General features: G+C 32.8%; 3 protein-coding genes and 1 pseudogene across 3 annotated transcripts; 2 read left to right on the forward strand and 2 right to left on the reverse strand.

The window, feature by feature from the left end:
- The first annotated feature begins 86 nt into the window (after positions 1-86).
- On the forward strand, positions 87-545 carry LOC144553888 (aspartic proteinase nepenthesin-1-like). Its single transcript, XM_078302071.1, has one exon. The coding sequence runs from the start codon at positions 87-89 to the stop codon at positions 543-545; it is 459 nt and encodes a 152-aa protein (XP_078158197.1).
- Positions 546-611: 66 nt separating this feature from the next.
- Positions 612-1,211, forward strand: LOC144553889 (aspartyl protease 25-like). Its single transcript, XM_078302072.1, has one exon. It carries the CDS (start codon positions 612-614, stop codon positions 1,209-1,211), a length of 600 nt encoding a protein of 199 aa, XP_078158198.1.
- A 3,730-nt stretch (positions 1,212-4,941) lies between these two features.
- On the reverse strand, positions 4,942-7,580 carry LOC144553890 (uncharacterized). The gene is made up of 8 exons (XM_078302073.1): positions 7,416-7,580; positions 7,039-7,203; positions 6,677-6,778; positions 6,415-6,494; positions 6,260-6,308; positions 6,076-6,162; positions 5,819-5,947; positions 4,942-5,722 (listed from the first exon to the last, which is right to left on the reverse strand). The coding sequence occupies exons 1-8, from the start codon at positions 7,578-7,580 to the stop codon at positions 5,612-5,614; spliced, it is 888 nt and encodes a 295-aa protein (XP_078158199.1). The 3' UTR covers positions 4,942-5,611.
- A 701-nt stretch (positions 7,581-8,281) lies between these two features.
- Positions 8,282-9,623, reverse strand: LOC144553892 (uncharacterized; annotated as a pseudogene).
- Between the last annotated feature and the right edge of the window lie 2,588 nt (positions 9,624-12,211).

Here is a 12,211-nt window from a genome sequence, read left to right on the forward strand (position 1 = left end):
CAGATAGACGTCGCCTTGGTTATCTCATTTCGTTACACAATCCCGGTTCTACAAATTTCCACAGTATGGACACGATCCGACCAGGAATGGGTTCCAGTGATCTCTACTACATGATTTCTGCGGGCATTGGTAGTGGAGCTGGCGGTGCATTTTATTATCTTCACTTAGACACCGGAAGCAGTTTATCGTGGATCCAATGCGAGCTGTGCGCAAAATGCTTCCATCAGCAGCCCAAGCTTTTCAATCCCCAGAATTCACCAAGCTACCTTGCGCTCACGACCAGCCATCCTTTTTGTCATGCCCCATTTTATAATCCCGGCCCGAACGGCCTATGTGAATTTAACATCGGCTATGCTGATGATACCTCTGCGAAGGGAACTCTTTCTTCAGAGACCTTTACTTTTCCTGGCAGTCAGAGTGGATACTATTACATGCCTAATATTGTATTCGGTTGTACTCATGAAACCGATACTGATTACCCGCTTGGTGGGCCCATTGGTATCTTTGGAATGAACCTTGAACCGGAGTCATTCATTTCCCAATAATCAAATGACCCGATCACTGACAAAAGGTTCTCTTACTGCCTTGTTGAACCGGGTTCCACAACCCCCATGACTTTGCGATTCGGTAATGATATCACTTGGCCTCCTGTTACCAAGATACAAGAGACACCGATATTGAGGTATTCTAATGGTTTTAAACTTTATTACGTAAACTTGACCGGGATTAGTATCGATAAAACAGGCATGTACTTTCCACCGGGAACATTCGATCGAGATCCCTCCGGGTATCGCGGATTCATGATAGATTCAGGGGCACATTATAGTTATCTACCTAAGACTGCTTATCTGATAGTTCGTGAAGGCCTCGTCAATCACTTTGAAGGGCTCCATATCGTGCCGACAGAGGGAAGGGGTTTTAATGAAAAGTTCGACCTGTGCTTCGACCTTCCGGAAAATGCCGACCCAGCAAATTTACTGCCTAGCATGACCTTTAATTTTGCTGGTGCTGACATGGCGCTCTTTTACGAGCAAGTGTTTTATGTGAATTTGCAAGAAAAACAGTTTTGTCTTGCAATGTTTGAGGAGGAAACTGGTCTTGCTCCGGGTGTTCTCGGTGCATTCCAGCAAGTCAATACACAATTCGAGTTCGATTTGCGCCAAGGCGGCGTGTTGCGCTTAGGAACAGTGGATTGCACTCATGGAGTATAATAGTGTTGTTCCAGGCTAAGTTAGGATTAATTTAGGAATAATATTTTAGATGCAATTAATTAATTGGGGCTAAATCTCCTAAGTTTACACTGTTTGTACATGTGCATCGGATTGGTTCTCATATCTGCATGACTGTATGTTTTTCTTGCATCAATTTTTTGCTATATTGTTATAAAATGAATAGTTAAATTTGTTTTTTAGAAAAATAACTGTCTAATTCCAAGCAAGAATTACAGAATTTCTCCAATTAATTTTAAAGGTCTTAATCTTTATGGGCGCCAATTAATCAAGTAAAGTAGCCCAATAAAGCCTAGAGAAACAACTGGGTCTAATAAATAACAAGAGGAAGGCCCAGTCAGAATATAGCTCTATTTCCAACTAAAAATTATAAGAGAATATATATTACACAAAAACAATAATGTAACTCTTTACAATTATGAGAAACATGAATAACATTTATTCAATCAAAGAATATACTTCAAAGAAATTAACCGCAGCTTTGTCATGATCTGACATGCATGCATGCTTGGTTGTGTTTAATTTAAACAGTATGTTAGTAAATTAAGATCTTGTTTTTATTTTTTATTTTATTTTTAAAAAGAAGAAGTGAAACTTGTTAAAAAGAATAAAACGGAAAAAATTAGATACAAATGAAATAAAACGAATTAGCTAAGCCAGAGTAACAGTGTTCTTAATTCCTTGCTCTCCAATAATTCATACTAAAAATCTATCATTTTTTTTTTCTTCTGAAAAATAGATAGAGAACGGTGATTATTCTTGGGTCTATTATGAAATCTAAAGTTGCCAATAAATTATTTTTTCTTCTTTTTAAGAAAATAAACAAATTCTAACACAAAAAATGACAGCCAATTTATCGAAATTTGTGTATTGCCAAATGCATGCCCTTAAAATCTCCCTAAAAGTTCGTGGAAGCATGGACTCTTGTTCCATTAATTTATTATACAAACTACTATATTAATTATTAGGGGTACATCCACAACACAGTATGAGACACTTTTTGCGAGAATAAAAGAGTAACTTTTTGCGACGGACTACCCTCATTGTTTAGCTTTTTCTTTTTTAGACAGTATTTTTTCCTCGCAAAAAGTGTTTACTTTGTTGTAGTGATCAGATCGATTGGTGATTTTGTGAGTAAAGTTTGGGGTCAAACCTCTATCCTAAATAATATACAGAGATTTTTTTAATTAAATTTCATACCTACAATCTCTTATATATAAAGGATGTTGATTGTGCTCGTTAGATCAAAGACTTATTTTCGAGTCAAATTTGTTATTTGTTCTTGGTAAATATTGGAACTAAAGCAACTTGTGCAGGATTTATATTTCGTACATGTATTTTTTTCGAAAGAAAAAAAAAAAAAACAAAGTATTCTCCCGTAAAGAACTGCTACTGATGCATTAACTCATCGAAAAATTCAATAACATAATATACTTTTTACAAATAAAATAATTCTAGTGTATATTTAAAAAATACTATAATGCAGCTAACATTAAATTTATTCATTTTATAGTATTAAATATGTAATTCCATCAATTTATTAACTGCACATCATATTATTATTTTTTTAAACTAATAAAATTACAATGAGCAAATTCATTTTTTTTTACATTTGCCTTGTTATAAACCAGCTACAAACAACTAGTCTTTTTATCGTTTAAACAATATTTTAAAAAAATTATTGACTTATTTCATTACTTTTAAACAAGATATTCGACAAATTTGATAAATATTTCCACTATCTAATTAATTATATCATATCGACAAGCATATTACTAAATTTATTTTTAAAAAACAAGACCAAAGCCCATTTGCATTAAATATTAAAAGTTTCACAAAGATAAGTCCCGATCACCTAATCAACATATTGTTACAGCACCAATATGGTGATTATCACAACTTAAGGTCATGAGTACCGCCTACCCCATATTGCAATACATTCTAGTATAACTAGTGATATATTAACCAAAAATGACTAGCAAAACCAGTATAGATGTCCCCAACTTGTTATACACTTATTAAAAATATAACATAAGTTTCATAATTTTAAAAGTTAATTCTGAAATTCACTCTGTCTTTTTCATTTTATCTAGAATCACTTGTATTTTGTTGAATTTCCACATATTAACCGATCAGTTCTTTTAACGTTTTCATATTCGGCGGATCCATTTCGATTAGGAGGAGAAGAGAGCAGTCATTCTTGGAGTGTCAGAGGGAATAGTAAGCACGAGTAAGAGTTTATATGTGCTACTCATTTCATTTTTACTTTTATTATTATTATTTTGTATTGTTGATTAATAATAAAAACATATGCCAAGATACATTTTAACATTATATTTGGATAATTATATTTTAAAAGTTGAGTTGATAAATTTTTAAAAAAATCACAAATACTTTTAATTTAAGAGGATAGTTAATAACATAAGTAGAGTTATGTTGAAATTATTAGTATTTTGGTTTTCTCCAAAATCTAATTAATTAATGATAAGCAAATTTAATATTATTTAGTACCCCAAATCTATTGTAGTGTAAAATTTACTATAAACCGTAAATAACAAGTTTGAAGTGGCCCTCAAATGAGTATTTAAAAAGTTAGAATATAATTTGGTTCATACATAATTTGTGCTTGCCCACACAAATTATTCAGCAAGCATTAAAAGCATTTACATGCTTACAAAAAATGTGAACTAATTAAGAAGTTAAATTAATTCCAAGTTGGTAGCTAGCTGCTGCCAACTCTTTAAAAAAACGGTTGAATTAATCAAATGCAAAATTTATAAGATGAGTGAGATACCAGTTTTTAAGTGATACATCATAATAATATTATTTTAAAATTAATTTAATTTTACAATTTCAATTAATAAAAGTGAATCATTTAGCTTGTTTAATATAAGAAGCAATGTATATGTGTCAAATTTAATTATATTTAGTTTTAGTGCAGGATCAACATGTTGAAAAATTAATAGCTGGATGAAAGTCAAATAACTGTACAGAAATTTGAAAACAAACTAAGTTCTTCGAAATCGCAACTGTTAACACATGTGGTGTCTATTCAGAATGCAATGGCAATACGTACTATTGTTGCTTCAAGATTTGTACATAAAGAATTTGAACAGTCAAAATTAATGATATAAGAAATGTTAACGCCTAGCAATATTATTGTTGCTTCACTTCTATTCAAAATGTTAACGCCTAGCATTAACATCTAATTCAATTCGGTAATTAATTTAACAAATTGCCGTTCCATCGTGATATAAGAAAAGCGTATTTATTGTCTAATAACATTTTCATCCGCCTGTTGACCTGATAATTCTATCAGCCAATAACGAATTGCCTCGTTAATTTCACTATCCCTAAATCACTTTTTTTTTCCCTTTCTACCTGTATTCGTCAAGGGACGCAATTGTCAGATTTTTTTTTTTTTTCCACCAATTACACCATATTGATTTGTTTATTAATTTATATGATTGTTCATTGAATGTGTTTTCAGATGTCCTATATAATTAGGGGTTACTTCATATAATGATTAAAATTAGGATTGCAAATATTATGCATGTGTCCGATTGAGAGGTATTAGAATTGTCTAAAATGTGTAAAATGACCTGATGCAATAGAGGCAATTGTCTAAAATGACCTCTCTGATTAGGAAGGAATATCATAATCGATGGAAGAGAGGGATATTTTACATCTCTTTTATGTATGCTTCAGTTCAATGGGTACTACAATTAATACATCAGTTTATTCCATCATAGTCAATTTAATCTAAATTCATCAGCCCCCCAACTACAAGGGTGTAATTAAACTAGCTAGTACTGTCCTAACATCATCAACAACAACAACAATAAAATGTCTTTCTCTCAAAAAAAAAACAAACAAAAAAAGTGTCACTCACACAGATAAATTAACCACAAATTAAAATGCCACCCCAACTACATGGGTAATTCAAAGCCACCATCATAGAATAGTAGTACCAAAACAAATTTTCATTCAAGCACCAAGTCATCCGTTAAAATTATTTTCAACTTACGAGCGACCCTAATCTTCTCCTTGATGTAGTCAATATAATCTTTTCCGGAATTAAAATTCGGCTGTCAAAAATTAAATGATTGTTACAACTCAGACAGACTGCCCAAATGTGAAATAGCAAATAAATTCTAAACACTTCTACCTCAAAATATCTGCGGATGTGCTCATTCACACTGTAACCCTTATTTCTCCCACCCTACACGTGTGAGTTCATAAGAGAACAAGCAGGCAAAAAATAGATAAAAACACTTCAATTTTCCTGTTTGACACTTTATTACCTATATTAAATGGCTTGTTGATTTAAGTTACCTGGGTTTCACAATTAGTTATACCAGGCCAACAATTTATCTACATGTTCAAGTTGACACATCACAGGCACCACATAGAATTGGATTACTGTTGAAAAGGAGGACGATTGCAGTAGTGCAGTAGCAACTCACCTCCATGTATCTCTTGAAGCAACGATTCTAGATATGAGACAGTAAAATAATGTCAGGCTAAGTAGGTAAACCAACCTTAATAAATTAATAAGCAATTTGGAAAACAGGTATAAAGAAACCTACCGTAGCTGTTAGTCTGTTAGAGTACCTCTCCGGGTTCTCAAGGAAATTTAAAATTTTGGCTTTGTTAAAGGGGTAAGACTCTACCCCATTCGCAGTGATGATTGTCGTCAATGCTGGCACAAAATCCTCCTACATAAAGGTGTTACAGGAGCATAGTAACTTAAAATTTAAAAAGCCCTTTGCACCAAAGAAACATGCATAAGAGAATAAATATGTAAATAAATACAATCCTGAGTCAAGGGCTGGCAAAAACAAACCCCGTCCGCCATACGCTTATAGAGATCGAGAAACAATGGAGCCATCTCTTTTGCTGATTGTTTGGCAGTGCTCAGGGAAATAGCCCTCTGTGTACAAAAGCAGCTCATTATTTGCACAACTATGAACTAGACTCACAATTTCAGTAATATTGAAGTTAAAAAGATAAAGAAAAAAGGAACCTACAACATTACTCTCATCTCGAATCATCATATCAGTATCAAAGGGGCCGAGCCTAGATATTCGAGAAAGATAAAAAATAAGAAACATAGAAAGATTCAGAACTGCAAACAAAAGAGTCTAACAAGTATGGGAGAAGATAAGGACCAGGTCCCTCTTACCCATCGAGGGATGGAACTAAAATGTGCTTTCTCCAAATTTGTTCAGCTGTTGCCCTTACACCTGACATAGTAGTGCCCCACTAACCAAGGAAATAAACAAATTATTCATGAGAAATTAAGAACAGAGATGCAAGTCAACATCCAAATTATTACATTTTACTTTTGAATTGTCAATAATAACCCCTTCTGCTTTTTCTTAAGTAATCACCGTCATCATATTAACAATAACAACAGAAAAATGTCGAAAACCATGAGAGTTCACCTTAATTGTTTCATTTAGCTCTTGTGTGAACTCCAAATATTTACGGTCAAAGGCATAGGGATAATGAAGGCCAGCATACATCCAATAGAATTCGTCGTCCACCTGCATTGATGAAGAGGGAAGTAGATGAGCACAATCAATAAGCAGAATACAAGGAACAAACAAAGGAAATATTGGTTTTTAAATTTCATTGGTACAAATCCAAATTATTGTTTCAGTATCATACTATTTTAGTGGATGAAACCCATGAGCAGCATAACAGATAGCAATCAAGCATGTAGTTAGAGCCGCTTAATAATATTATAACCAGAGATAGGGTCAAGGTATATAAAACAAAAAAAAATTAAAAATTGTGTACTCACATCTGTGTAGATAGCAAGGCGCTGGTAGTTGTCGAAATTACCGGGGGTTGGCTGAATGTGCCATTCCTTTTTGGAAAACATTTTCCACTCCTCATCAGTGAACAAACGGCGTGCATCTTCCTCAGAGGAAATTTTATCTGCACGATCGGAGTCCACGTATGCTTGCTGCAACAGTTACCAACTTTTGTTTACTACTTTCATTTTGCGTTATTATTATTATTATTATTATTTACGTCTCTGTGCGGTGCTCACTGCTCACCTCCTCTAACAAAATAATAGATAAACAAACAGTTGGATTGGATATTTGGATTTGATTTATCCAATTACGTACCAAAGAAGAAAAAAAATTATTATAAGGGGCGCGCATATATACTTACAGAAAAAAGCTTGTATTCCAGGTCCCGGAAAATGGACCGGAGCTCCTCCTCCGACTTCTCTTCCTCTTCCCTCCTTTTGTTCCTTGCTTCCTCCTCTGGAAAACTATCTGACATGATTTCATCGACTGAGCACGCCTCCTCCTCCCTCTTTGCTTTCTTCGACATTATAATTGCCTGAGTACTCGCACAAAAATATTTCCCTCTGCTTGCTTGATCGATTGATCTAATGCGCTGCTCCCTCCCTTCCTCCCCCTTTTCGTTATTCCCAAACCCTAGGTCCTGACTCCCGACTTTTCTATTTTATTTTGTTTCCTTGCTGTACACGCTAACGCTGGAGGCCTGGAGCCTAATCGTCGGACGTCGGTTAGGTATTTAAAATTTCTAATTAATTTCCCCGTCAATTTTTAAATAATAATTCTAAAAGATTTTGTTTATCATCTTTAATTAATTATCATGCTTGTGTGTTGCAACGGGGACATATGAAGAGACATTTTTGTTTGACATTAACACAAAATTCAGAAAAAAAAAATACATTTAAATGAAAATAAAAGACACAAATGAAAAAAAAACAAAGATCCAAATAATAAATAATAATAATAAAAAAAACAATAACAAATGAAACGCTAGATTAAATATAACATGAACAAAAATTTTGAAGTATCATTGCCAATGCGATCTTCTTTGATGTAGTCCAACAATTCTGAAAATGAACAAATAAAATATAAAAAAAATATAATATAATTGCTCAAATTGAAAACATATAATAAAATTAGAAATATTAAATTAATATGGTTCATACCTTATTCCTCGCTCAAGACCTCCTGATAAACTATATTTTTTGTATACACTCTCGGAGCATTAATTTTCTATTTCAGTTTCAGTAGGACTTTTGTTGTACACCATGACGTAACTCTTGACAATGCGACATATAACTAGCTACGCAAAAAAACATTCTTGGGTAAATAAATGACGACGTTAGGAATTGTTTGTCCTTGTGTTTTATTGATTGTCATGGCAAAACTCAGACAAATAGAGAATTGCTTTCATGTAAACTTGAAAGGGAACATCTCATCATCAGATGGATACATCGAAATTCTTGATAGAAAAATTCCTTTCCAAGCATGTTGTCCAACAACAATCTCTGCATCTATTGCATTATTTTGAAAATTCCGGCATATAAGCCTTGTACCATTACATAGGCCATTTGATGGATCAAGGTTCCGTAATAAAATAATCTGACAACTCAACTTCAGTTTGAGGAGATGTGGAGGCAGCCCACTTGGAGTCAAGGAGTTCAAAAATTCTATTGGATAGTGATTTGCAGTATCGTCTACTGCTTTGTTGAAACTGTAGTAGATCATCTCATTACTTGAAAATATCTCAATCATTTGTTGATTCAATTCATCAACATACTCATTTCTTGTTGATAGTATCGCCCTAGAAATGATATACTCTAACGAACCACCATTGACATGGAGAGAGGGAAAAATAGATTCTATTAACTACTGTTTAGATTCCCCTTCTGTAGTGTATGGACTAACTAATTCTTCAGGAATACAGATCAAGTCCCACTCCAATGATTCTTATGTTCCAACACCAACTCTGAGCAAATATTCAGAAAAATATGGATCTAACAAAGCTCTCATGTTTTGGGTTAATTTTATTGTTTTATTGATGGCCAGAGAAGAGACATCCGTAGACTGGAATGAACAATTTGTGCTCTAGTACCACGCCTAACAACTGGGAGCACCTAATAATTATATAAATTATGTGTATGAGATATATTTTTTCCCTAAAGCAATTAAGTCGAACAATAAATGAAAATAATATAAAATAACTAATTAATTATCTGTCTGAAATCACCTCTGAAAAGTATGATCTTCCCCCCAAAAGGTAAAATTTCTTCAATTATATATTGCATTGTTCTATCAAGTGCTTCAATTGTTTGTCGCTTTGCCATTGATGCTTCATCCCATATAATCAAAGTAGTCATCCGAAATAATTGTGTAATTCCACTTGCTTCTTGATATTGCAAACAGAGTTGTTCTCAATTTTCAAGGGAATTTTAAACCAAGAATGTACGGTTCTTCCCCCCGACATGTTATTTGCTACAGATCCTGATGAAGCAGTTGCCAGTGCAATAAGATTAATGGAACACACTTTAGCTAGTAATGCTTTGTATAGATAGGTTTTACCTGTCAAGTACATGAAACACACTTTAATTTAACAAACAGCTTATTAAAAAAAAATTATCAGATCAATAAGGAATTTGAAGGAAACAACACCACATGCCTTTCAAACAAATATATAGTTTTCACCTAATAAAATTAAATGGAAAAAAAAATTAAGGGACGGAAAAATATGAGAGTTTGTATAGGACACTGGGATATTCTATGAAATAAGAAATATCAATCGCATTTCATTTGTCAAGTTTAAAATTATACAGTTGATAACAGTGGCGGAGAGATTAACTGACCCAAGATATATAATTTTCCAAAAAAAATAGATAAATTTCTTGTTTGACACCAGTAACGAATGACAATCAATTGGTTAGGTCGCTTTTGTTTTGGGTTAATAGCAGGCTCGTATCTTCCTCTTTAATCTGTGAAAATAAATAGCAAACAAAATAAAAAATTGAATATGAACAACAAGTAAAGATAGATGACAAAATAAAGACGATGAACAATAAGCAAAGATAAATGACAAAATCTTTTTAAGTTGAACTTTCATAAAGCAAAAATATCGTTCATTTTGTTTTTTTCTTTTTTCTTTTTTTTTGATGAAAGTGGGAAGTGCCCACCTGTTTCATATTGAAACAAATAGTTCATACAAAAGCAATGGCATAAGGGCCATTGAGAACAAAATACTAAAACAACAGCTAAAACAAGCTAAACCCGATAAAGATCTAAAGGATCTTTATGCTATCTAATCAACAAGAAACTAGAAAAGTAGTATAAGAACAAGGCACAAAATAAGCACAAGTAAGAAAGAACATTAAAGAGCTATGGGCTACAAGTAGAACAAGCATCTAATGAAGAAGGAATTAAATGACTCAAAACCAACAGACTCAGAATTAGAGAAGAGGGCAATTATAGTAGTAGGAGCAGCATCCAAATTTCTCAGATATTCTGAAAAGTCAGTGTCTCCTGATCGAGATATTGGGTCTTCCCCCTCTGAGTCTAGCAGGTATCTTGCTCTTTCCGAGGTATACCGTTCATCTTTCTCATTTTATTTCTTCTCTAGTTTAATTTCTATTGTAAATTTTTTTTCCCTGCTCGGTTCATCTTCTCCTATAGTGACTGTGACAGATGGCTCTACAATATTGGATTGTAGGTTGCTATCAGTGACATCTTCATTCACATGAGATTCAGAATCAACATCCAGTGCACCTTTGGTTGTCATGTAGAAGTGCCTAGTGAGTTATGTAGTGATTAAGTTGCACATTAAAAAAAGACGCAAAACATCAAATACAAAGATAAAAAGGAGAATTCATCAAATATAACTTCAATTCAAAATTATTGACTGAAACTTACAATTGATATTGTAATAAGAAATATTTCTTACCGTTGATACTAATTAAAATTGGGCAGTATTACCATCAGTACATAGATCATCAAGTTTTTTTTTTCTCATTTTTATAGAAGAGGCCCAAACAGAAGCATATCCATTACAAAAGCAGATACAAAATAGCAGTTAGTATAGCAGGTTATACTTCAAAAATAAAAAATAAAACTAAAACTAAACACAAATTATCAAGCTAATCTTATGTATTTTAGAAGGATTTTTAAGAGGGACAAATTTAAGAAGGATTGCAGTGGATTTTTAGTTTCAAATCCTTCATTTATCCCAATCAAGGAGGCTATTAGTGCAACCACATAACCTCAAATGAATGATTATGAATATTCAATGCAACAAATTACTTGATCAGAAGAAAAATAACAAAATACCCGCACAAAAAGACTAACAAGATCAAAGGGGGAATAAATTGTGTGCTGGACCCTAATTGCACCTCACTTGAAGCAATTAATCTCAAGCTCACATAAATCATGCTCGATCAAGCTCCTAATTCGTCTCGATTTCCCTCGGCGAACTTTTTAGAAACAAAAAAAAGGAGAAATGAGAAAACAAAGAAAAAATATTTGTATAAAATCGAAGGAGAGAGAATAAGGCAACAAAACAAATAAGAAAACAGAGTGCTCAATCAAAACTAAATTAATAATATCTTTGCATCTTTGCTTGGCCGTTTATTGTGTCTCGTTTGTTATTATTGATTATTTGCTATTTGTTTAATTGTTAATGATTTATATTATGAGAATTGCCTGGTGAATTAGAGTTCCTATGTGTTAAAAAATGGTTTGTGCTTGAAATTGAGTTATGACCCGTGAATTTATTTGTGCATGAAAAAAATAATTTGTTTCATTGTGTAATTTACAATTAATGCATATTTAGAGGGTTCAGATTGCAGGTCTCACGATTTTTCTTTGTGATTGGTGTGTAAGAATATAGTCGAAGTTGGATTCAGGTACATGGTCATCTCTTTAAATATGTTGGAGTTAATTACATTTATTAGTGGTATTTAATTTGATATATTTTAAAATATTAGATTGTATAAAGCTTATTTTAGAGAAGAATGTTGTTAAATAATGAGTTACTATGTTGTAAAGATGTTGCATTAATTAGTTTAATTAATATCTTTAGTCACCAATCAAATCAAAGAACTTTTGTATCAACATTCTTCAGCTACCAATTAATACAGAGATAACCTGAAAAATTAATCATATACATGGATATAATTA

The sequence above is a fragment of the Carex rostrata genome, chromosome 5, assembly GCF_964058835.1.
Source record: "Carex rostrata chromosome 5, lpCarRost1.2, whole genome shotgun sequence".
Classification (NCBI taxonomy): Eukaryota; Viridiplantae; Streptophyta; class Magnoliopsida; order Poales; family Cyperaceae; genus Carex; species Carex rostrata.